The following is a 27,034-nucleotide window of genomic DNA, read 5'->3' as shown; positions in this document are numbered from 1 at the left end:
TCAAAGAAACCAACTATTTGCTAGAGGTTCTAAATATTTTTGAAGGCAGACAAATATTTGTTTTAAAAGTTAAAAACTCAACAGGAACTATGTTTTAGATACACTTTTTATATATTCTTCATTTTTAAACAAACAGGGACTATCTCTTTTGGATTTTCATTGCTAAGACAAGGCCTATAATACAAAGCAAATAATTATTTAGAAAATGAATAACATCTGGGAATTTACTCAATTTTTAGGGATCCAATATTATAAAAGTTCCTGTAATGTCATTAAAAAATGAACATATACCTATCAAGAAATGTAGTGAAAATTGTTTAATCATTTTAGAGCAGTCAAAATACAACATTAATATTGGTGTTTTGATGTCTGAAAGCAATAATTTTTCCATATGCATCTTAATCTTTTATATCATTCATTTTAAGTTGATGGTTAATTCAAAAACTGAGTTTTAATCAAAGTTGTTTTCAAACATTGTCATAATGTCACGTTGAAGAGTCATATCAATGGTACCAGCCATCTATAAAAAAGAAGAGAAAATTTAAATGTTACTTAAAAACATGACTTTATTACATCTATATAAACATGATTATGCATCATTTGGAACAGATCATACAATATGAATCCAACTTATTTAACATAATGATTTTGTATGTAATTTTTTATTTCTGTATATATACTGTATAAATTTTTTAAAAATATATTTTATTGATTTTTTACAGAGAGGAAGGGAGATGGATAGAGAGTTAGAAACATCGATGGGAGAGAAACATCGATCAGCTGCCTCTTGCACACCTCCTACTGGGGATGTGCCCGCAACCAAGGTACATGCCCTTGGCCGGAATCGAACCTGGGACCTTTCAGTCCGCAGGCTGACGCTCTATCCACTGAGCCAAACTGGTTAGGGCAATACTGTATAATTTTTATTAAAATATTGTTTATGTGATAAATAATTAAAACTTACAAGAACACTAAGAACAAGCTTAATCTTTCTCTCGTTGACAGAATGGGTATTAATAAGAACATGAACTGAGATTACATTATTTCATGTATCTCTGTAACCAATATAGTGCTGGGCACAGGCACATCAAATTATTTTCTGAATGAACCAATATCTTACCTATGCAAGAGAACTACTGTATGCTACAGCTATGAATTTTCTTTGATTCTGCCACTTAATAACTATGTAACCTTATACCCCTGTGATTCAGGTTAGATATTCTCTGGCCTCTGAAATGATACCAACTGTGAAAGCTCAAAACAAGATTTTTTTTTTTAATCAGTAAACTGCAACAGCTGAGTGATAGGTAAAAGTATCAATTTGCAACTAATTGGTTGACTTCCTAGATGGGGATCAATGTTTTCATTGGCTATCTGGGAAAAGATTTGGAATTATTACTTATCTACCAAAAGGATATTAAAGAGTTAGGTGTGACTCTTATGAACTACAAAATTTTATTTAAATATGCCTTAGAGACAAAAATGATCATTTCTTTTTTTTAAAAAAATATTTCTTTTATTGATTTCAGAGAGGAAGGGAGAGGGAGAGAGAGATAGAAATATTAATGATGAGAGAGAATCATTGATCGGCTGCCTCCTGCATGCCCCCTACTGGGGATCGAGCCTACAACCCGGGCATGTGCCCTTGGCCAGAATCGAACCTGGGACCCTTCAGTCCGCAGGCCGACGCTCTATCCACTGAGCCAAACCAGCTAGGGCATGATAATTTCTTACATCTTAAACCAGACTACTTTCTTAATGCCAGCTCTTAGGATGCCAAATATCTGCCCAGATCCAGATGGTCCCTCAAAGTGCTATTTTAACCCTCCAATATGAGAGTTGGATACATTGTCCTAGTCAAAATATCATGTGATACTCCTATAACTATCCAAACAGACTGCAAAATTCCAAGAATATTGTAATGAAACTTGTTTTTATTTAAAGACACTTTATTTCAGATTCTCTTCCATCCTGACTAAAAAATCTTCACTTGTGGAATAATTGATATGGAACTAGTTATTCTCTACACCAGTTAACAGATACCATGATTTAAATATGAACACTCTAATCTATACATATAAAAGCCTAAGTGACCAAATGACCAAATGACCGGTCGACTGGTCACTATGATGTGCACTGACCACCAGGAGATAGACGCTCGATGCACAGGATCAGGCTCCCTCCTGTCTGGATCAGGCCTGCAGGGATGGGGCCAAAACCACTATCCGACATCCCCCAAGGTGTCCAGATTGCAAGAGGGCGTAGGCCAGGCTGAGGGACCCCACCGGAGTGCGAATCTGGTGCACGAAAACTCTCTGCAGCTGACACCATAATCTGGATATTTCTTTCTTATATACACTTCAACCATTCAAAATTAAGAAAAAAAACTTGGCCAAAGAAACTGGCATGCAATGAGCTCTGTTAGGGTTCAAGTCATTGCAGGTTTTTAGAGTACGGATCTGTCAACTAGCAATGTAAGAGTTCAGGTTGCCAAGAGTGACAGTTATCAAGCTGTTAGATGTGGCTTTATTAGTCAAGTTTTGGTGGGTTCCAGGTTTATTCCAGCTCCAGAAATTATATCAGGTTACCTAGTTGGATTGTTAAGTGGTAAGTAGGTTGCTGAGAAATCACTTATGGGTGACTGAAATCAGGCCCTTGTGAGTATGAACAGGAAAATTCCTAGGTCACTAAAGGAAGACTTCCAGTAAAGTACTAATGAAATTTTAATAAAGAGCTCCTAAAAACCATAAAAAAACAGATAATATCAAACTTTGCTGTTTAAATTCATTAAAATTAAGTAAAATTTATTAGTCACATATGTGGCAGGTCACTATTATATTTAATAGATAAATAACATTTCTATCATTTTAGAAAGTTCTTTAAGTCCACACTACTTTAAAGTAGACCCATCATGTGTAACAACACTACTAAGTAAGTGATAAATCACTTTACCTATGTGCTAAATATTGTCCTACATGCTCAAAACATATAAATTCATTTCATCTTCACAATAGGCATTATTCTTCTTCTTTATAGACAAGGAGTTTGAGGCACAGAGAGGTTAAATAGCTAGCCCAGACCCAAAAGTCTAGCAAATGGCATAATCAGTATTTGAACCCACATATTGTAGTAGCTCCAGAACCTGATTGTAACACTGTCATTAAAAAACTACCTCAAATACATGTTTGAACATGTGAAGACACTGCTCTGTTAAATCTTTGCTTTGTTAGTTAGATTTAGTAAACTAAAATTCACTTACTGCTTCTCTCCTCCTCCGCTCTTGCTCTCTCTCCCTTGCTAAATTACGGTCTTTGAGAAGCCCAAGTCTACTGTTCTCTTGAGCTTCCAATGACTGCTGATGTTCTTTTTGCTTGTCTCCAAGGCACTTGTTTGGCATCTTATTTGAAAAGGATTCTGGAGTGGAGCCAGGGTGCCTGAAAGGAATAGTAGAACTCAAGTAGGTTTCAAATTCCTTGAAAGTTATTACAAAGTTATGCTATTAAATGACAAATATAAAGCAATGTTCTAGAAACCCCTCTTCATATATCATAACATTATTTTAAAGATTCATTTTTGAGCCCTAGCCAGTCTTGCTCAATATTAGATTATCGGCCTGCAACTGATCTTCCATCCCTGGCCCAGTTGGGGCACATGTGGGAGGCAACCAATCTATGTGTCTTTCTCACATTGATGTTTCTCTCTGTCTCTTCCCCTCCATTCCACTCTCTTAAAATCAATGGAAAAAATATCCTCAGGTGAGGATTAACAACAACAACAAAAAACAAACAAACAAAAGATGGGGTATTTTTGGTGTCTAACAAAGTGACGGGTTTTGAAAACTGTGACAAAGGTATACTACTATCTTCTTAAACATAGACTGGAAACACTACTAAGACATTTCTGTTAAATTATGATATACTTATCATTTAGAAATATTAGTGTCTTTAGCAACTCAATGAATAACTTGATTATTTCTATACTTTTCAAAGCAAACTACTACTTATTAATAAAAAAATAAATTTACTCTCTTGCAATTATAATTTTCTCTATGTTCTACTAAAAATAGGTAAATCATAGTCACATAACAGAACAGAAATTTAATATATTTTAAATATATATTCTAAATCTCTCAAGGCCTCCTTTAATCCAGTAAATTATAGACCTTTGATTTTCTTGAAATACTTTGGGTTCCTTTGTATTCTGTTCCAGATGTTTCCGTATTAGTTCCTGTGTTCGAGCTTTTACTTCCTTCTCTATTGCTGCTTTTCTAAACTGGTTGAAGAGCTCATCTGAGGATTTCCATACACCTGAAGTTTTAACTGGTTTGCCTAAACTTTTCCAAGAGTCAGCATTCTTGATTTTTATATCCTAAAAAAAAATATCTGATTCAGTCTATGTCTACAGATATCATCCAAATTTTGGAAGGAAAACAATGCTTTTTGATATGGTAATAGATAAAGGCTTAATGTAATTTTATAAAAGGTTACTACAGTCAGAAAAGATATAAAAACAGATAAGCTAAATTCAATTATTCATCTAAGACCAAATTAAAATAACATGCATGACAAGGATTTCAATGTACTGTGTAAAACATGTACTAAGGGTATGTCAATCCACAAAAAATATAGCAATAAATAAACCAGTCACTGTAATAATATTATTTATCATCCTATATGGAAAATAAAACAAGTATACACATGATTAATAAGAGACAAAGTCAGATGATACCATAAGAATGGCATAGGTTGGGGCACATGGGGCAGAAGGCAACCAATTGATGTTTCTCTCTCAAGTATGTCCTTGGGTGAGGATTTAAAAAACAACAAAAATCCAGGATACCTGGCAAATATTAGCATTATAGAATTTACAAATACAATCATAAGAACTAAGGGTGGGGAAAGGTTGTTGCTCACAGGTAACTTTTTTTTTAATAGGCAAAAATTAGGTTTAGAGATCCAAAATCTCATTCAAGTTAATTAGGACCATTACCATATTAAAATTTAAATCCCTTTAATATTGTGAGAAAAAAATAACATTACTCTTACCTTCTGCACAGAAGCTTGACATTCAGACTCAACCACCATTGTGTCATCACCAGACTGATGCATCACAGTTAGGCCATTCAAGTGATTTTCAGAACCACCTAGATGCACACATTTTTAAAACAGTATAATCAAGACAGTTCATCTTACTTGTCCAGAATTTGTCTTTTTCCCCCCTCTCTGGCTCAGAAACTATGAAAACAAAATGACTAATTTTTTGATGCTTCTCAACTTTCCTGGGACTCATTATACTGTAAAATAAACATTTTTCACTTGAAATTTACCACCTCTATTTCTGTCCCCTCCCCCCTCCCTTTTTTTTTGGTCAGCATAAAATAAAGCTGACATTGTGGTTCACCCACCAAAATCTATTTTATCTGTCCCAAAACTACAGCAGTCCTCCAGTGTGTAGGTTGACCTCAGCTCCATTAGAACAAACCAATCATGGTAATCCTACCCACATGGATCATTTAAGAAAGAGAAGGCATATGACAATGTAGGGCTTCTAGGGAAAGATGCATTCTGGTGGCCAAGTTCAGAACAAAGAAAACTCAAAGAATGGAAGAAATAAGACACCAGACACCTATAGTAGCTAGTGAGAGGATGGGAATAGCAAAAGGTTGGTTTGACTCGAGATGAAGAGAACTATGCAATCCTGTTAATTATTAAGCTTTCATATAAATATGCCATTTATTATGGATGAAGACAAACGCAGAAGAGCTTGCACGTTTGTTAAGCCATGCCTAAACAACTGACCTATATGTGAACTACTGGTTTTGTATGGTAACAAAAATCCTCACTGTTTACCCCAGTTTGAGCTGAGTTTTTTGTCATTTCTGACCAAGAGCATCTTGTTTCATGAAACTTAATTGGGTCACTTCTGTTTCAATTCTCTCTATAGTCTACAGGTCCTAACAAGTGACAAAAGGACAGGGGGAAAAAATGAAAACTGTATCACCTTTGTTCACCGACTCAAGTTCACAAATTTCTGGCCACTTGCATATGTAGGAATTTACATTTAAGCTCTACTACCCATCAATCCCTTGACTGATCCTCTGGCTAAATCACACTAGTTGAAGTTGAGGCTTGAAGAAGAGAGGAACATTAAGGGATAGGAAGTGAGCATAGGAGGGTGAAACAAAACACTATCAATAGATGTATGAATGAACAAAATTAAAAGTGTATATTCCTATACTAGAGGCCAGGTGCACGAAATTTGTGCACTCAGGGGGGGGGGAGGGGGGTGTCTCTCAGCCTGGCCTGTACCCTCTTGCAGTCTGGTAGCCCTTGGGGGATGTCCGACTGATGGGAGAAGCAGGCCTAAGCCGTCACTCGGACATCCTTAGTGCTGCTGAGAGGCGGGAGAAGCTCCTGCCACTGCCACTGCACTTGCCAGCTGTGAGCCCAGCTTATGGCTGAGCAGCACTCCCCCTGTGGGAGCACACTGACCACCAGGGGGCAGCTCCTACATTGAGCGCCTGCTCCCTGTGGTCAGTGCGCGCCATAGTGACCGGTCATTTGCCGTTTGGTCGATTTGCATATTAGCCTTTTATTATATAGGATGGCCCAATGTACCTACGCTTTCTCAGTTCGACAACGAATGAAAAAACAGGGAGGAAAGCTATAAGTACAGAACTATATCCCTTCTCTGCTTGGGGCCAAATGTTATTTAAGAAGTATAAAGAGTATATATGTCAAGTAAATTCTAAATGACTCTCAGTTTGCTAACTCTGAGTAAGTGGTGGCAATGCCCTTATCAATAATTAAAGAGGAAGGATTTAAATGTGGGGGTTAAAAAGGGGAAATTTAGTTTTGAAATGCTGTTTGACATGTTTATGCTATGTTTAAGGGTAGTTGTTCAGTAGAGTTATATAAATACTAGTGGCCTGATGCACGAAATTTGTGCACATTAAAAGGGGATTAATTAGAGGGAGTATTTTAATATTGCTATTTGCCCTTTATAATAGAAGTGTCAGAGATGAAAGAAAATTAGTAAAATGTATATGAAAATCTTCCTCCTTTCAGAGTCTGGGGTGCACCACGAGACCCAGAGTCAAGTCCCCGCCCACCCATGTGCGCCTTGAAATTGTGCGAGACCCAGACCCGGCCGGCCCCACCCCCATTGGGCTAGATCTAGATTTGGCCGGTCCCACCCTTATCAAGTCCTGCTGTGCGGGGTCGCAGCCTCAGGTCCCCCATCAAGCCCCGCCAGGCAGGGGACATGGCCTGATGTCCCCTATCAAGCCTCGCTGGGCGGGGGTCGTGGCCTGAGTTTCCCTGTCAAGCCCCACAGGGGTGGGTGTGTGTGGGTGATGCAGCCTCAGGTCCCTGGTGATTGCTTGTTAAGGATCGTTATAGGAACTTGGCCTCTGCTGTGGGTGTAGCTATCTTGTGTCATAGAAACCCTGTCTCCACTGTGGGCGCCACCATCTTTGTGATGGATTGATGGTCAATTTGCATATTCCCTCTTTATTATATAGGATACCCAGGACTTGGATGCTTGAGTTGTAAAAATGAGACTAGAAGTCATAGACACCAAGATGATCACTCAGGAAGGATGTACAGATCATTGTACACTTGAGCAAATGGAAGTCGGCTTCAAGCCTACTGCTATGACAGGGGATCACTAGCTTATGAAGCCTATACTTTGGAACATGGCTAAAAAGCCCTGCAGTAAAGTAAAATGATAAGAGGCTTAAGGATATAACTCAGATTAGTATCAACAGTTAAAGCAACAGCCCAGCTGCTCTCCTCTGGTCTCTATGCCCCATTCCTCCAACTGATCTACATAATATTGGCAGATTAATTACCCTGAAGCACACCCTTTTGCTCAAAAAAACCTTCATTGGCTACCCACTGACTACACCATTGCCATCATGTCCAAAGTCTTTAGATATCAAGGTTCTTTATTATCTGAACCAGGTTTACATTTCTAAATTTATTTCCTTGTATTTCTGTTTATACAGTCAAAGCTTTAACCACATCTAATGACTGGCTTCCTAAATACACTTCATTCATGCTGTTTCCACCATACAAAATGCCTTCCAATCCTAGATATACATAGACAAATCTTACTTTTTCTCCAGTATCCAGCTCAAATGATATTTGTTTATCCTGTAAAATACATATCTACCAAAGAGATCAGGTATATTCTGCCTTACCACGTCCTTAAATTTCATTTTTGATTCTTTTAGGGCATAATATTTTTTTTTAGTTTATATTCCAGTTGTTTGTTTTTGCTACTAGATGGCAAACTCTTTGATGTACCTTTTCATTTGCCATGCAAATCCACACTGATGACAGCATAAGTTTTGGTTTTTAAAAAATTCTTAATAAAATTGAGAGATTTGTAAGCTGGGAAAGGTTAAGTTATAAGGATAAGGTAGTAATTCTTTATGACTAAAAATGTCAACTTATTTTAAGGAAAAAAATTAGACAACTTTCAGTTCATGTAGAGATAATGGCAGAGGTTTTTTGTTTTGTTTTTTTAAAAAAGCTGATGACATTGAAAATTCAATTTAAAAAATATTTTGCTTACTCTAATATTTTGTCATGTGTTTTTCTTTTTAAGTAAGAAAACTTTGGTAATGTTTTTCTTACTTTCATTGTTTAAATTAGAGGTGTAACCCCAATTTTTTTCTATCGAGATTAAACTCCAGAAAAGTAAAATTCTATATATATTTTATAGCTTTTATATATTTACAGTTTCTGTTGAACATAGTGCCACCTACAGTTGACAAATGAAAACCATGTTGCTTCTGAAAAATGAGTAAGTGTAGCAGAACAGCCAGCCAGCCACTCTAACATCACCCAAACTTTCCCTTTACAGATCATATTATAATCATCATGTAAACAGAAATTGAAGTAATACAATAACAGATTCCAACTGAAGATTTAGATATGTAAAACCTACTTTTACATAGATAGGATTTAAAAAACACACCACCATCTTGACTTTCCTCTTTCTAATTGTTTTTCATTCTCTTTATTCTTCTTCAAGGCTATCCCTATCATTCTTCTATTAACTTACTATAATGAAAACAGCAACTTCTCCCTTCTGACCAGCCTTTAAACATGTTCAAATCCCTGACTAAAAACTCAAAACAAAACAACTCCCAGTCTTAGAAAAAAAACACCTTAGTGTCAAAGTCACAGGTATCTTTCTTTCCTATTTGTTTTTGTTTGTTTGTTTTGTTTTTACAAAATAAGAGACTCACATCTAGCACTGGTATTCAAGACGATCATGACCTAGAACCACTACATCTTCAGTAATTCTCCTGAGTATCTTGAAAATCTTTTTTCAGAAAATAATAAATATTTTACACTTTGGATCTTTTGTTATTTTTTTTCCTGGGATGCCCTACAGTGTTGCCTTAGATATTTTCTCTCTTGATCTCTACAGAATAGTGGGGAGCTTTTACTGGAAGCAATAAAGGTGTATCAAACTTCACTGTTTCCTCCTAATCTATGCTGCACAAAAACAGCTTAGAAATTTCTTCTGCTTTGGAAGGCCAAGTGGAAACCCAGGAGCAGCCTAGAGGGAAGGAGCCATGCATAAGGAATATCCACACCTGCCTCTAGTCTTGCCCCGGAAACATTAGTCTCAAGGTTTACTCCCTAGACTGTGCTCATCACTATCAGAGAATATCCTTTGTGCCACACATCCCTAGGAGAACAATTCTGAGACTGGCAATGCCTCCATTTCTGACAACCTATAAGGCATTTATGAAGTCAAATGAATCTAACCACATAAAGTTAGCTAATTTAGAAGACGTTTGTAGTAAATACAAACCATCATTAGGCAAGTATTTCTAGCCCAAGTTGCCTTAGCTGTAAACTATTTATATAATTCCATTTCTTTCTATGAAATTTCTAAATATCTTTTCCTCATTCAATCTTACCTTTCCAACCCATGTAGGCATGGGCATCATGGAAATGAAGAGCAATATCTCCCAAGTCTGCTCAGAACTTGGTAGTATGGGCTCTGGCAGTGATGGGTTTTTTTTATATAGCAAACATGCCAGTGTATATAATGTATATGAAAGTAAGTAGCATGTGAAGTGTACATATAGTTTTTCATTCAAATGTAAAGAGTGCCGCCCTGACTGGTTTGGCTCAGTGGATAGAGCATCGGCCTGCGGACTGAAGGGTCCCAGGTTCGATTCCGGTCAAGGGCATGTACCTTGGTTGCGGGCACATCCCTGGCAGGGGGTGTGCAGGAGGCAGCTGATCGATGTTTCTCTCTCATCGATGTTTCTAACTCTCTATCCCTCTCTCTTCCTCTCTGTAAAAAAAAACCCCAATGAAATATATATATATATATATAAAAATGTAAAGGTTGCCTTTGGGTATGAAGCAGATAATTTCTAACAATGTGTTTCAGTGATTATTTCTAACCTGAAAGGTACTAGTTATGATTTTCAGTATCTCAGATACATAGCAAATCAATTTTTAAAAAAATATATTTTTATTGATTTCAGATAGGGAGAGGGAGAGATAGAAACATCAATGATGAGAATCATTGATCAGTTGCCTCAATGCCCCCTACTACTGGGGATCGAGCCCACAACCCAGGCATATGACTTTGACCAAAATGAACCTGGGACCCTTCAGTCCACAGGCTGACGTTCTATCCACTGAGTCAAACAGGCTAGCAGTGGTCGGCAAACTCATTAGTCAACAGAGCCAAATATCAACAGTACAATGATTGAAATTTCTTTTGAGAGCCAAATTTTTTCAACTTAAACTATATAAGTAGGTACATTGCTATTAACTTAATTAGGGTACTCCTAAGGCTTAGGAAGAGCCACACACAAGGGGCCAAAAGAGCCGCATGTGGCTCGCGAGCGGCAGTTTGCCGACCACGGGTAGGGTGACCTTAGCATTTTCATATACAGATTTAGAAGTCAGTTTCTCATTTACAGTCATTTACTTGCTAATTTCTTACCTGAGGGAGGCAGGATTTGTAAAGGTGAAATGTTTTTCACACTCGGTTTATGTTCTAATTCTTGATGATTAATTGCTAACTGGTGGTGATCTGGTGCGGTTCCACTTGAATGTATAGTCTGATGAAAAAGGGCAATAGTACTAGAGGTTGTATCTTGCATAGAAGATTGTATCTGTTAAGACAAAGTTAAATAAAATTACCTTTCAGAGTTTTAACCACACACAAAATATAACTAAGACTATAGAAACATGAGGAAAAAATATAATTGAACACTATCTTTGAATATGAAATTATTTAAGTCACACAAATTCATAAGGTATAATTATTCCTATCTTACAAATGAGAAAACCAAGGTTTAGAAAGATTAAATATCTTCGCCATCATATACGTAGCTTATACTAAGTAGTTAGTCAAAGCCTAAAATCGTAATTACTAGTACCCATAGACTTACAAGTATATTATCAAACAGTGCTACTTATTTTTAAGTGCTTTCCTGTGATCTACTGAAAATAAAAACCTAGCCTTTATATCAAATCTAGAGACAAATCCTCTTTTGCCCCTTTTTCTTTATTGAATTAGACATAAAGGGAGAGGTGGTTAAAATCACATGATGGTTGACCTATACGACTATCAACAAATTCTGATTCAGTACTCAGTTAAAAAGCTGTATTATAATAGCTAACATTTAATGATTATGCTGTGAAAGGCACTAGGCAAAGCCCTTATTCCACCTACTGTGTGCATATGGGAACACCAAAGCTGCCCTCTATATTTCGACTCACAAGACTAAGCCAAAAATTCTATAAATTTGTTCTACTTATTTGTTTGACTTATATAATAGTTATTAGAAAAATGTAGCCTAATAATTTCTCTATTCAATCTTCTTTCGTAAGAAATCTTTGATCATCTGACCAACTGAATAGAGTGACAAGTCTTCATGTAAATCAAACAACCAATTGCAAAGAAAGCTACTACTATCTAGTGAGTTATAACATACATAATTTTAAAATTCTAAGGTAAAAATGGAGAATTAACTTACCTTTACTTTCTCTTTAGGAGATCCATTCTGTTTCACTTCAGTAAATTTAGGTAACATTTCTACAAAAGAAATGTTTGCAAGCTTAAAATTACTTCTAAATTACAATTATTTTCATATTAGAAATAAAATGGTGAAATGCCTTAAGTCCAACCTCTTAAATCAAGAGGTTCTTATACTCTCCAGGATTTTGCCCTCTTTGAATCCATCAAAATTTCTAAAGGCATACTTGCTTTTAAAAGGGACATTTCTTTCCCACATAATGGACTACATATCCACTCACAAATTTCAATTTGTATTATTTAAGCAAAAAAGAACAGTTACTTCACAGTTAGGAGATCAAATCAGTGATATTTTAAAAAAGGAACAAGTCACAAAAGAAGGTTTTAATTAAAGAAGCAGTACCAATTCTACTAAAATCATCATTTACCAAGTAGCTACTAAGAGTTTAATTAAAATAAGAATTTACTATAAGACAAGGGTATGTTATTTATCTGAAAGGATGCAGTATTTTATTAAAAGCGAAGCTATTTGATTTCATGGTAAAGTCTGCTCTGCTTGCTAAGCATTATAATAAAGGTCCCATCTGATTAGTACTTTAGTTACATCTAACTATTTGTCAGCCTCAACTATATGGCACCAAAGGGGTTTTATAATAACGCATTTAGCTTTTACAAATACCTTTACAGCTGACACTGGCAGTAGAGTAGGTATAAAAAGAGATCTCTGATATGGTGCTCATAGGTTCCTCTTTCTTTATTTAAAACTAGAAGCCCAGTGCACAGATTTGTGCACAGGTGGGGTCCCTCGGCCTGGCCTGTGGACATCCCCTAAGGGGTCCTGGATTAAGAGAGGGCGCAGACCAGGCCGAGGTACCCCACTGGTGCACGACCGATCAGGGCCAGGGAGGGACCATGGGAGGGCTCCAGGGTGTGTCCAGCCTGTCTTGCCCAGTCCTGATTGGCCAGACCCCAGCAGCAAGCTAACCTACTGGTCGGAGCGCCTGCCCCTCTGGTGGTCAGTGCACATCATAGCAACTGGTCGAACGGTCAAACGGTTGGAGGGACAATTAGCATATTAGGCATATATATATATATATTCTGGTGCTATTTTCCCCAATTGCAAGTGTAGGTCAGTGTGGTAAAGCTCCAAACTATAGTTAGTGCCTTCACCCCTCTCTCCAGGCCAGCTTGTATGAGCAAGTAATCATTATTTGCTTTAGGCTCCAGGACACCAAGGCTGGTCAACACCAAATCTTATTCAAACTGAATACATTTTAATTTTTCTTTTTTATCCTCACCCGAGGATATTTTTCCATTGATTTTTAGAGAGAGTAGAAAAGAGAGGGAAAGACAAAGAGAAACACTGACAATGTGAGAGACACATCAACTGGTTGCCTCCTGCTTGAGCCCCAACCAGGGTCTGAGCCGGGCCGGAGCCTGCAACTGAGGTACATGCCCTTGACCAGAATCGAACCTGGGACCCTTCAGTTCACAGGATGAGGCTCTATCCACTGAGCCAAACCAGGTAGGGCTACATTTTAATTTTAATAATTATCTTCTGCCTCCTGAGATGTCATCAGTTTCCATTGGATATGTTACTGTTCTTTCCTTTCCTAAAATGTTTGTTGCTTGACATTGTTAAAATTGCTAAATGCCACTCAATAGTGTGTTTTTTCCCCTTAGTTATTGAAATAAAGTTTATTGAATGAACCGCAATTAAGTACAAAATAGGGTAAAATTGTAAAGAAATATGAACTTAAAATTAGCAATTGCCTATATAAAAAGATATATTAGTTAATAAACTCTCTTAGGGGAATAAAATGTACTCACAGCTTATGTTAGAAAAGTGTTGTGTAAATGAGTAATACCTATAATGGTTGATAGTCTGCTTTAAAAGTTCAGTGGACAAAAGGAATATTCTCAGGGAAGTTCACTGTTTTTATGTCTGAAAAGCTGGAAGGCCTTCTCTTTGAGTGATGGGTACATTCTCTTTTGTTCTCCAAAAGCATAATCATCCAGACTGATCTGGCATCACTGACTTTAGTGGCTGTGTCACTGTTGAAAGCCTGAGGCCAGCAATAGATGTTAATATATTAAAAGCCAAGCATATTTTGAAAGAGTGTGGTGGGCCCTTGAAGTGTGGACACTGTGAATACTCTAGGCAGCTGAGCAAAATCCGCAAAGAAAACAGAAATGGCTTTATTTTTTACATAATCTATAAAAGGCCAATTGTGCTGCTCAAGCGAATCAAAATGATTATAGGTGACTTATGATGCAGGGATGTTGTGAGTGTGTGTGTATAAGCAAGCAAAATCTTTCTCTTTCCAAGAAGATATCTCTATATTCACTTAACACGAGACCTCCAATTTCCTCAACTTGCAATCCAATTGAGAAGGTTCTCTTTTCCCATGTGTCCCCAGACATAGGCAAGGCCTGAAGGATAGTGATGCAGGCAGGGGGCGGCCTGTGGCCCGGTGTGTGGTTGCTGTTTATAGTTCTGAAGTACTTTCTGTGTTTGAGTTGGCAAAAAATGTGCTTTAATTTAAAGGATTCAAGTATTTTCAATTATATGAACCCTATCAATGTCATTCTACTAAGTATCATTTAAGTGTTGGGGGTTAGGTGGGAGGAGAAAGGAAGAAGATAGACTACAAAGACCAAAGATATAGATCCAGGTAGCTTTTACATTTTGTGGAGAAATTATCGTTTCACCTTTGAACAAAACCAGACTTCATTAATATAATTATAATATATGCAATCTATACATCTGTCTTAATTGTTCAAATATGTACCTGCCCTACATTATTCTATGATATAAACTCTTAAGTATAATAAAAATATGACATACCATGTTAGTACTCTGCTAAAAATTTAAGGGTATCATCTTGGTTTTCTGACATATAAAACTAAAGCTCTGAATTGTTATACAAATTAGCACCTTGAAATCTGAAGACACTAGCAAAAGGCATCAAAGAATTTCAATTTTAAAAAATCAAAGCCAGGCTCACTCTTCTTTGAGTACACTTGTGCCCTTTTCTCAGGTGCATATCTTTGTTTCCTCTATCCTAAACTCTAAGAGTTCCAACAAGGTTTGCAACCAGGGGAGCAGCTGGCAGCAGCAGCAGCTCATCCTAGGCTTCTCCCCATCTCCCCACATCCTGTATCCAAGGGCCCTTCCTTTGCCTCACTATCCTGAGCTTCAATAAACTTACTTTTACTTTAAAATAATCAACGCTACCTAATATAGTATGTCTTTAAGCCTTACAGACTATAGATAGATGAAAATAAGAGTCTATACTCAGCATTTTGCTTCTCATTCTACTCTCGAATCATTGACCTCAGTGGAGTGGCAGTGAGCCTACCAGGCGGCAGCAGGTGCAGTGGGGCCAGGATGAGCAGGAGTGGCGCAGCGCACTACTGCCTCAGCTTCGCACACTACTGCATCCCTCAGGGGATGTTGGACTGCCGGTTTCCGCCCGATCCCTCAGGCCAGGCTGAGGGACCCCACTGGTGCATGAATTCATGTACTGGGCCTCTAGTATTGTAATAAAGATGCCAACTCTTAATACAGGATAGCCATAAGAACCTTGAGTCTGATGAACAAATTTGTAAGAAATTGTGACTTGACTAAGAAAACTGCATAAAATCAAATTGCTATAAAAATCCAGGACAGGTATTAAAAAACAGATTGATAAAAAATTCATAAAGATCAATATATTTCTATCAGAAAATAATTTTTACAGATTTCAGGAAAGTTTCCTCTAATAAAATTTTGAAGAAATGAAATTATATTCATATCTCCTATCATGAATAATCAAAAGGCCTCCTTACCTAGAGTGCAGGGAAGCAAGATATTCATAGTCATAATAAATTTTAAAGCCACACAATCTTGGCATGCTCTCCCTCTTGGGAGCACACCTGTGCCTTTCCCTCAGACACATTACCTCTGCCTTTCCCTCTCTTAAGCTCCAAGGGCCCTTCTTTTGCTTCTGAAATTTGTTTCCTGAGCCTGCCCAGTCCACCTGGCTCACTTCTACTACCTCTCTAACTTTCTATATAAACTTTCTCTTATAATTTGGGGAAAAAAGATACAAAATCTTATATGTATTTTCAGTTAATTTTTATGCATGTTAACGAAGTTTTTGCTCATATGCCTCGTTTTCAAAAATTATATTTTTTCAGTGAATAGACCTATTTCCTCCCACCTTTAAACTCAGACTTGGGATTTGTTTATTCCCTGAAAATGTCATGTGCATAATTAAGAATGATAGATGAGTAACTTATTTTTACAATAGTTATTGTCATTGATAACTAATGATTACTTTTCATAATTTACAATCTATTTATATATTTTTATTGTTCTCAGAAGTAAAAATGTTCTTAGCTCACACACTAGAAATTAGGAGTCTTACAGTATTTTAATGGGCACAACTGAAGTTAATATGTAGGACAAAAGGTCTTATTGCTTTCATTTACTAATTTATTAAGCAAAAATATATTTTTCAATGAAGTATACAGTCTGAATATTCATAAAATATAAATTTCAAAGGAAAATGATAATTCATACTATAATGTTAAAAGACAAACTGGCCCTAACCGGTTTGGCTCAGTGGATAGAGCGTCAGCCTGTGGACTGAAGGGTCCCAGGTTCGATTCCAGTCAAGGGCATGTGCCTTGGTTGCGGGCACATCCCCAGTAGGGGGCGTGCAGGAGGCAGCTGATCGATGTTTCTCTCTCATCGATGTTTCTAACTCTCTATCCCTCTCCCTTCCTCTCTGTAAAAAAATCAATAAAATATATTTTTTTTAAAAAAAAACAAACTGTCCTTTGTGTCACAAACCTATATACTATTATAATGTGGAATGAAGTATAAAACTTTTGCTTCTTTAAATATATAGGTTTAATTTTATATACATAATTTTAATTGATTTTAGAGAGAGGAAAGGAGGGGTGAGAGAAACATTGATTGGTTGCCCCCTGTTTGCACCCCCATAGGGAATCAAACCCACAACCTGGTTATATGCCATAACTGGAAATTGAACCTGCCACCTTTCAGTGTATGGAAAAATGCTCCAAAATCCAACTGAGGCACACTAGCCAGGGCTGCTAATTGGATTTTTTAAATAATGATTTTTAAAAATAGTTCCTGCTTTTTGAAAAAGATGACATTAAACAATAATGTCATAAAATAAGAATTTTAAAATTAGAATTCTGAGGCCAAGTTATTCTGCTAGAAAGTTTGAAAAACATAATATTATACCAGAGGGAATAGGGGTTGAGAAGATAGTAAGGGATAAAAGGAGTCAAATATATAGTGATGAAAGAAGATTTGACTTTGAGTGGTAGGCACACAATTTAATATACAGATGATGAATCATAGAATTGTACACTTGAATGTATATAATTTTATTAACTAGTCACTCCAATAAACTTAAATATATATATAACGCCCGGCTGGTGTGGCTTAGCTGTTGAGTGTCAACCCATGAACCAGAAGGTCACGGTTCAATTCCCCGTCAGGGAACATGCTCAGGTTTCAGGCTCAATCCCCATCACGAGGCATGTAGGAGGCAGGCGATCAATGATTCTCTCTCATCATTGATGTTTCTATCTCTCTCCTCTCTCTAAAATCATAAAAATATAATATATATGTTATATATATGTATATATAAACAATGGCAACAAAAAACACAACATTTTAAGAACACATAGTGGATGAAAAACATTCTTTCCTTCATGCAATATTTTGGAAGATTCTATCAGAAACTGATAATTAAAATTAAAATTGAGGTACTCTGTTAAAGCACTCTGTATATAGTACTTTTCCTCTAATACGCAAGGAATTTACGGAAAAGAAGTCAATATGTAATTAGATAATTCAAACTAACAGTTCCAATATGAGTTCTATCCTACAAATAAAAGACAAAGTGCTCTAACTTATTAGACCAAAAATGCTTTATTAAATGGAATTACAAATGCTATTACAATTTAAGACTCTAAATGCAACTTAAGAGTTTTCCCAGCATTGTTTTATGCTTAAAAGTAAAATAATATATAAGAGCCCTAAATTAAATTTTTTCTGGCATGACAAATTCCAACAAAATTGTAAGTTCTGTTTATTCTAACAAAAATATTTAACACTGTGTACTTTAGAAATGTAAAAACAAAATACAGCAATCAGCACCACATAAATACTAACTAAACAGAAGCAAAAGTAAAAACAGAATGCAGTGTATGCCTGCAAATCCTTACTGCCAGATTGAAATAAGAAGGATATTCTAATAGTTTGTAGGAATACCTGATGTGCCAATATTCTATGTTGGACGTTTTTTTTTGTTTTTTTTTTTATAAAGATCTGAATTTTATGACAAACATACATCTCATTTTAAAATAAAGAAAATTTTAGCACCAAAGTGTTCTGTATTCTGAATTTGCCTTTGGTGAACAATGATGAATGCTACTACCACTTCGTTCCTTGGGACAGAGGTTACTTGTCAGCTACATAACCATCAATGAAAGTGCACGAAGAAAACAGGAATGAGTTAAGTTTGATACAGCTGACAATAAACTGTACAAGGTAATGTGGTACTTTAGCATAAGTGAGAGTCTGAATTTAAAGTATAATTTTTTATAAATGAAAGATCATCTTCTATGGTGAAGACAATATAGAAGTGAAAAAACCTGTTTTACAGTTTCTAGGATGACTGGTTTCTTAATTCAAAATGATTATTTGAATCAAAATATATTGTCACAATAGGACATGCTTTGCAACATTAGAGTGATCTGATATGAAAAATGTCCTCAACCTTTTATCTTAGAAACAGAAGACCAGCATTTTGTTATTTGATAGTTTCTGGTATTAAGATTTGATCTGGTATTATGTACTAAGAGGCTATCCCACCTTTAGTAAAATTATTTTCAATATTACAAGCCTATAAGCCACATACATATAATATGAAGTTTATTTTACACAGTACCTCTTAAAGAAAATAGTGATGTCATCAAACATGAGATTAAATAATAAGTGTGGCATCCAAGCCATACTTTCTGGGTAAGTAACAAACATTTCAAAAATTTTCCCACAACCAGAGGTGCACTTAAGGGGATAGCTAACCTGATTCGGAATCACTGCTGTCTGAAGTAACTGAATCACTGCTACTACTTTCAGACTCTGACGAACTGCTGCTGCTGTCTCTCAACCGGGAACCAATTCCAACAACAGCTGTGGATGATGGCGTTTTCTCAGCTACAAAATAGAGAAACACATTGAAATGCCAGTAGGTGTCCCCATAAAATGTATACACACTTTAATAGCTAATAGCTCAATTTTGAAAATGAAATGTATTTTAATAAACAGTGCCTATATAATTATTCAAAGTGTGTATAGACATTTTTTGGGGAAACCCCATAGTCACAGGAACATTTGAAAATGACCACCTACATTTTGTTTGGCATTTTCTGGAATTTAACTGATTATTGACATCTAGTAATCGCTTTTCCAACTGCTGTTTTTTCTGTGCATGAAGTTCTTCATTTGACTTCATTATTTTCTTACCTGTGTGATTTAGGACAAAAGTAAAAGAGTGAGCAAACTTAAAAGTAGTGAACATCAGAATGATATCTACTCATATATAGAAACTAGAGGCCTGGTGCACGAAAATTCATGCACTGGGAGGGGTCCCTCAGCCCGGCCTGCACGCTCTCACAGTCAGGGAGCCCTCAGGGGATCTCCCACTCCCCACGGCCGATCAGGGAAAGGCACCGCCCCCATCACCCCTCGCTGCTGCTGCCTCTGGCCTCCCTCTGCAGGAGGTGACCTGGCGATCAGGGGAAGGTGATGCCCCCATCATGCCTCTGCTGCTGCCACTGCCAGCCGTGTGGCTGTCTGAGCCTTGGCCCTTGCAGCCACCGCGGTTTTCCTGAGCCTCGGCCCAGCCCTGAGTCTCGGGCCCTGGGCAGCAGCAGCCACCATCCATAGCTTGCCTGAGCCTCAGGCTGGCCCTGGGCAGTGGCAGCCGCCATCTGCAGCTTGCCTGAGCCTCAGGCAGCTTTGTCTGGAAGGACACAGCGTCAAGTCCCCACCCACCCACGTGCGCCTCGCCAGGCACGTAGCTGTGCCTGTGGCACACACAGCCTCCTGCTGATAGGTCATTACGGCATGATGGTGTGATGAGCATTAGCATATTAGGTCTTTATTATATAGGATACCTACCATGAGGTTTTAGTGGTCTTTTTCTTAGACATGCAGCAACATATTTTTCTAGCTCTCTTAGTGTTGTTGTTTTCAGTGTTTCAAAGTCTATCTCTATATCCTCATGGTTAGAATTTCTCAGTGAAGGTTCTCTTGAATGTATTATATGAAGGACTTTTCCAAGTTTATCTCCAGGGAGTTTGTTTATATCCAAACTTAACCGCCTTTTCTCATCATGGCTCATAGGTTTAGCATTATCTTCATCCTCAGATTCCAGAGCCAACACTAGTTGTTGCCTCTTCTTTGGCTCACTGCAACAAAAATTAAATTTAGTCAAATCTATTTTACAATATATGAAAGCCTAAGTGACTGTTATGACTGAATGACCGGTAGACTAGTTGCTATGATGCTCACTGACCACCAGGGTGCAGGAGCTGCCCCCTGGTGATCAGTGTGCTCCCACAGCCAACCTCTTGCGGCCGTACAACCTCCTGCGGTCCCTCCCCCCAGTCGGCTGGCCCTGATTTGCCCCGATAGAGGCCAGCTGGCCAACCTCCCACAGTCCCCCCCTCCCCCCAGCAAGCCAGCCAACCTCCCGCAGTCCCTCTCCTTGTCTCTCCCCCTAGATGGCAGGCCCCAATCGGCCTGGCCCTGATCGGGACTGGGCAAGATGGCCCTGATCGGCCCTGATCACCAGTGAGGCCTAGGGACCCCACCGGTGCACGAATTCGTGCACTGGGACTCCAGTTTTACATAATATTCTTTTAATAAAGCATCATAAAAGATACTTACTTGCTCTTAGATTTCTCCTTTATTTTCATTTGCTTAAACTTCTTTCTTGGATTTTCATCTGTGTTATTAACCTTTCCTTTTTTCTTTTCCCGTTTAGATTTGTCTTTTTTTTTTAGCTTATGGTGTGGTACTTGGGATAGAACCTGCAGTTGATCATGAACAGCTTTAATCTGATAAAGGAAAAATTAGATAATAATTAAATAATTAAAGACACTAGAATAAAATGATGCACTCAAAAGTCAAGAGTATCCTTCACATTATATTTTAGATTCATTTAATATAACTTTTCTCTTGAGTTTGAATTTCATTTTATGAATTCATTATATTGAAGGGTATATATTAAATTACAAACACTATCTATCATGTGCTCACCCCATAAGCTTAAATATTCATCTAAACGAGACCTAGAATAATTAGCATTTCAGGTAGTCTTAAGTTTTTTTTTTTTTTTTTTTAAATATATTTTATTGATTTCTCACAGAGAGGAAGGGAGAGGGATAGAGAGTTAGAAACATCGATGAGAGAGAAACATCGATCAGCTGCCTCCTGCACACTCCCCACTGGGTATGTGCCTGCAACCAAGGTACATGCCCTTGACCGGAATCAAACCTGGGACCCTTGAGTCCCCAGGCCGATGCTCTATCCATTGAGCCAAACCAGTTAGGGCTTAAGTTTTTAATAATTGATTTTTCAGGCTTTAGCTTAGAGCAGCTTAACATTTTATCATAAAAAGGTAGCAAATATTAAAGATATCATCCATAAAATATCTCTGATTATGATATATAAATCATTTCAAAGCAAATTAGCTCATTGTGGTTAAAAATATAAATAGCCCTGGCCATTTTGGCTAACTGGAAAGTGTAAACCTGCAGACTGAAGGGTCCTGGGTTTGATTCCTAGTCAGGGCACATGCCTGGGTTGTGGGCTCAATCCCCAGTAAGGGGCTGTATAGGAGGTAGCCGATCAATGGCTCTCATCATTGATGTTTCTCTCTCTCTCTCCCCATCTCTGAAATCAATAAAAATATATTTTAAAAAGTAAAATAAAATAACAATATAAATAACAAGATTTTAAGATATAGATATTTTAGTGGGAAAGAATATTAAACATTATAAACGTGTCAATAGGTAAATAGAGCTACAGTTGCTAAGTGATGTAGATATAACAGCTCTTAATCTACACAAAGGATTTTATAATAGACTAGAGGCCTGGTGCACGAATTCATGCACTGGTGGGGTCCCTTGGCCTAGTCGGCAATTGGGGCCGATTGGGGCTGGCCAGCCTGGGCAGGATCGCGGGAGGGCTCCAGGGCATGTCCAGCCTGTTTCCCCCAGTCCCCCAGCAGCAAGCTAACTTACCGATCGGAATGCCTGCCCCCTAGTGGTGTGTGTCATAGTGACTGGTAGAACAATCAAACGAATGGTCGAATGAGCAGTCAGACATTTAGCATATTATGCTTTTAGTATATAGGATCAGCAGCAACAGCTCATATAAATACAAAAACTTGTATCAATACACTTAGCTACCTGCTTCTTAAGCTTTGCAATACACTGAACTTCGTCATCTTCAGAATCATCAGAAGAGTTATCTTCAGAGGAAGTTTCAGTACTGCTTTCTCTACCAAGGGACTTTGTGGTATCTGTTTTGATATTATATACAGGCTTACTTTCAACAGGTTCATCTGGGATCTTTGCAAAATGCATTTCAAAAACATCCTATAATGGAAAATCAGACTGTTAAGGTTTTATGTATTTTTTATTTAATGCAGCACTGTCCCTTTAACAAAAGCTACATTTTGGTGTCATATTTTTATAACAGTTCTGGTTTTCCTTGTGGTCATCATTTTGTAATATATACATTTATCAGGTCATTATGTGTAAAACTTAAAACATATACAGTGTTACATGCCAATTATATCTCTATAAAACTAGATAACAATTACCAGAAGAAGAAATATAAGACTCATGCTTACCCTCCAGCCAACCATAGCAACATTTCTCACTTTTTTCACGTAACGCAGACCAAGTAATATTGAGAATCTTCTTTCACAGATCTCCTGCCCTGTGGTTGGCAGTCTACTACCTCCCAATAGTTCAGCCTCAAAAGTCCTTAGGTCTTTCCTTTAGTGGGACATGGGCTCCAGTCAACCCTATCTGAGATATCTACTGTCCCCGTTTCACTAATATTTTCCCCAATATCCTCTATATGGTGGGCACTTTGTTAAAAGATTTGCTACTAAAGGATGCTATACCTCAAGAAACAAACCATCCCACCAATTTAAAAATTGTATTTTAGTACTTGGGTGTTATTCTTTATCTCTTGAGTTATGGTTCTAAAATTTCTAAACTATATTCAGAGGAAATTCACTTTCAGAGCACAGGTAACAACTTACCTGGAGCATTCTTGCCATTGTCACTACTTCATGATCTGGAGGATTGTATCTGTAGCAATTCATGAACATTAATCTAACATCTGCAGCAAATTCATATGCATCCTTATATTCTTGGTTGTCCATTTTTCTCTAAATAAATGAAAAATTACAGGATTCACAAACATAGCCAATAATTATTTGACCACCTATATTAAGTGTTTAGAGATAAGAAAGGAGGGCATTCCAAGTAAAAAAAAAGAATAGGAATAAAATCACAACAGCAGGAAAACAAGATGTTTTCAGATAATCTTGGATAGACAAGTTTGAACATAGAAAAGCAGTGAAAAGGGCACCTACATCTAAGATGTATATTACAATTGTCCTAGGAATGAAGACATTTAAAAATGAACAGAAAAGAAATGATCAGCAAGGGTTACATTTTTAGGTAGCTGCATATTAAGTATATAGAACAGCAGTTCTCAACCTGTGGGTCGAGACCCCTTTGGGGGTCGAATGACCCTTTCACAGGGGTCGCCTAAGACCATCGGAAAACACATATATAATTACATATTGTTTTTGTGATTAATCACTATGCTTTAATTATGTTCAATTTGTAACAATGAAAATACATCCTGCATATCAGATATTTACATTACGATTCATAACAGTAGCAAAATTACAGTTATGAAGTAGCAACGAAAATAATTTTATGGTTGGGGGTCACCACAACATGAGGAACTGTATTAAAGGGTCGCGGCCTTAAGAAGGTTGAGAACCACTGATATAGAAGAATGAGGATGTAGAGTAGCCAGTTAGGCAGACACTATAAAATAAAAACTACCAACAGACAAGTAAATCCTTTAGACTGCTGGGCAAAACGTGTGTATTAATGAACAATTCATAAACAAATACAAAAGGCCAATAAACAAATGTAACATGCCAGACCTCATTTGTAATGGAAGAAATGCAAAACAAAAGCATGAAACAATTTTCTACCCATCAGATCACTGGAGATTTGAATGTGCTCTGATTGGGATCAGGGAATTTAACTCCCTACCTTTTGGTGTACAGGACGACTATAGCCAACTGAGCCATAGTGTCTGAAGCTAAAAAATTACTTTAAAAAAAAGAATAAAGACAAAATATAGACACCTAAGCCCTCATGGAAGAGCCACACATTTGCACTTTTGTGAAAAGGAAAAAAAACAGAGGAAAAAGTAAGAAGAAAAAAATGATGGTAAACACAAAATTTAGTAACAGGTTAATAAACTTAAAGTTGATGATACAATAAAATAAAACTGTGTGTTAAATAAAAACCAAACTTCCAGACCAGTGATTTTGCAGCCAATGTTCGGTGGCACACTGGTGTGCCACAAGAATTTTTAAAACATACAATACCCAATTACTTATCAGGGGCACTGACCTCCTTTCCTTTAGATTGTCAAGTTAAAAAATGACAACAGCTAACAGAAGAATAGCCACTGGTGTGAATGAATAAAACTCATACCTATTTTTCTTTTGTGAGACTGGCAAAAAATATAGGGCTTTTTTTGTGAGCTACAGAATTTTAGTAATTAGTTTGTGTGTGCCATGAGATGAAAAAGGTTAAAAATCTCTGTTCCAGACAATAAATAAGGAGTACAATGAGTACAATTTACCGGGAAGATAGATAACAATTCTGTAAATGCTATAGTTGTATTCTTTTAGTAATTTCCCTTAAAATTAACATACATAATTAAATTTTGCCAATAATTTAAAGCTTCAAAATCAGCAAGAAAACATCATGCAGAAAGGGTTATAAACTACATAAAAATGTTTTGCATTAGAATTATGAATTAAAAAAATTTTTCTTTTGTGAGATTGGCAAAAAATATAGGGCATTTTTTGGTGGCTCAGTTGGTTAGAGCATTGTCCTGTACACTCTAAGGTATGTGCTGATCAGGGCACATACCTAAGTTTTGGATTCAAACCCTAGTTGGGACGTACTCATGCGAATCAACCAATCAATTTTTTTATCCTCTCTCTCTCTCTCTCTCTAAAATAAACATATCCTCAGGTGAGGAAAAAAATTATTGAATATATAATGAAATAATGTTCACAATATAGTAAATAAAAATTCAGGGTACAGTTATATACTGTAACTCAAATATTATAGGAAAGGACCATAGATATGTTTGATTAGAAGAAAATAAAAAAATATACTGTTAAATGTTCCCATGATTCGCACCAGGTGGTTAGACTACTAATGATTTAAATTTTCTTCTTTATCATTTTCTGAATTTAAAATTTCTTTACAAGGACACAATGACTTTTATAATCAGGAAAAGAAGTCCCTCCTATTAAGACATTTACCTTGATAGTTCCAAGATCCATTGGATTTTTCACAATGTCATAGTAGTTATGGAGTCCCAATGCATTAACATCAACAGGGTTATAAAAGGGCCATGCATATGAAAAGTGCTTCTTTGCAAACAGTTCTTTCAGAATCTCACTACAGTGCCTTAATGGTTCACTTACTTTAACTTTATATTGTTGCTGAGAATTCGGCAAAACATTCTTCCCCCCACTTTCTTTTACGGGTGGCATTTTGGCTGTTTTTTTTTCTGGAAGTGCTGGGGAAGGTTCACCACTTGCTTTAACTACTGAAGTTGTAGGAGTTGTTGTATCTGCTTTCCTCTTTACACCCTTTGTAACCTAAAACAAAACAATTCAACAATAAAACTATAAGGTGACATTCAGAGCAACAATTTTCTTAAAAAAACAAAGGAAAGCATTATTAGCACCAAGTCTTCCACATATTACATATTAGTAAAAGTTATTTTCTCTTTTATAGACAAAGTAAGTAATTTATATGTTTTTCTTCCCACCCTGCAAGAATTCTCTTGTGTAAACCTTTGAGACCAATGAAAGATAGAAAAAAAAAGTCAGTTATACAAAAAGTTTTTAAATACCTGAAATCAGCTAGAGTGTATGAATTTTAAAAGAAAGTTATTGACCCACCAAATTGTGAGTAAATACGTTACATCACACACACATATAAAAGAAACTACAAAGATTCTAAACCAGTTCAAATCCTACCTAAGAAATCTCCAGAAGAGAAACCAAGATGGCGGCATAGGTAAACACCCGAGATTGCTGCCTCGCACAACCACTTCAAAAATACAACTAAAAGACAGAACGGACATCATCCAGAACCACAGGAAGGCTGGCTGAGTGGAAATTCTACAACTAGAACGAAAGAGAAAAGCATACCAAGACTCAGAGGAGGTGCGGTGCGGAAGTAAAATACAGAGGTACAGAGGCGCATGCGGAGATGGCTGGCGGCTGAGGACACGGTTGTCTTTTTCAATTGGGAGGCAGTCTCAAGCTCTGAGCTCCAGTTCCGGGCGAGTCTCTGGGGACCCAGACTCATACAGGAGAAACTGGACTGTCTGGCATCGGTCAGAACTTGAGGGCAGCTTTCTCTCCGGGGTGCTTGCAGCGATTGCCGGGACACTGAGAAGCGGGGCCTCTGAGGGCAGGACTGAGAGCAGCCATAACTGCTCACTCCGCCCTGTTGATCCCCTGGGACCCTGCCCTGCCCAAGCCACAGAGGCTTTTGCATATGAAAGGCCTGGCCCTTTGCAATCTGATAATTACCTAACAAACTGCAG

The 27,034-nt window shown here is 37.2% G+C and overlaps 1 protein-coding gene across 1 annotated transcript in view; it reads right to left on the bottom strand.

Moving 5' to 3' along the window:
• Nucleotides 1–272: 272 nt before the first annotated feature.
• The window catches only part of BRDT (bromodomain, testis-specific), a 32,815-nt gene continuing 6,053 nt past the window's right edge, over nucleotides 273–27,034 (bottom strand). The window contains exons 5-17 of the mRNA XM_005878994.2: nucleotides 25,734–26,075; nucleotides 23,403–23,531; nucleotides 22,537–22,725; nucleotides 21,011–21,180; nucleotides 20,240–20,529; nucleotides 19,469–19,582; nucleotides 19,142–19,273; nucleotides 12,029–12,087; nucleotides 10,990–11,161; nucleotides 5,046–5,143; nucleotides 4,163–4,368; nucleotides 3,260–3,434; nucleotides 273–520 (exon numbers count right to left, since the gene is read on the bottom strand). Coding sequence (XP_005879056.1) covers nucleotides 452–520; nucleotides 3,260–3,434; nucleotides 4,163–4,368; nucleotides 5,046–5,143; nucleotides 10,990–11,161; nucleotides 12,029–12,087; nucleotides 19,142–19,273; nucleotides 19,469–19,582; nucleotides 20,240–20,529; nucleotides 21,011–21,180; nucleotides 22,537–22,725; nucleotides 23,403–23,531; nucleotides 25,734–26,075 — 2,145 coding nt within the window. The 3' untranslated portion in view covers nucleotides 273–451. The remainder of the gene's footprint in view (nucleotides 521–3,259; nucleotides 3,435–4,162; nucleotides 4,369–5,045; nucleotides 5,144–10,989; nucleotides 11,162–12,028; nucleotides 12,088–19,141; nucleotides 19,274–19,468; nucleotides 19,583–20,239; nucleotides 20,530–21,010; nucleotides 21,181–22,536; nucleotides 22,726–23,402; nucleotides 23,532–25,733; nucleotides 26,076–27,034) is intronic.

Source organism: Myotis brandtii, unplaced genomic scaffold, assembly GCF_000412655.1.
Source record: "Myotis brandtii unplaced genomic scaffold, ASM41265v1 scaffold58, whole genome shotgun sequence".
Lineage (NCBI taxonomy): Eukaryota > Metazoa > Chordata > Mammalia > Chiroptera > Vespertilionidae > Myotis > Myotis brandtii.
Note: the sequence above shows the minus strand (reverse complement) of the source record. Positions and strands in the feature narration are given on the sequence as shown.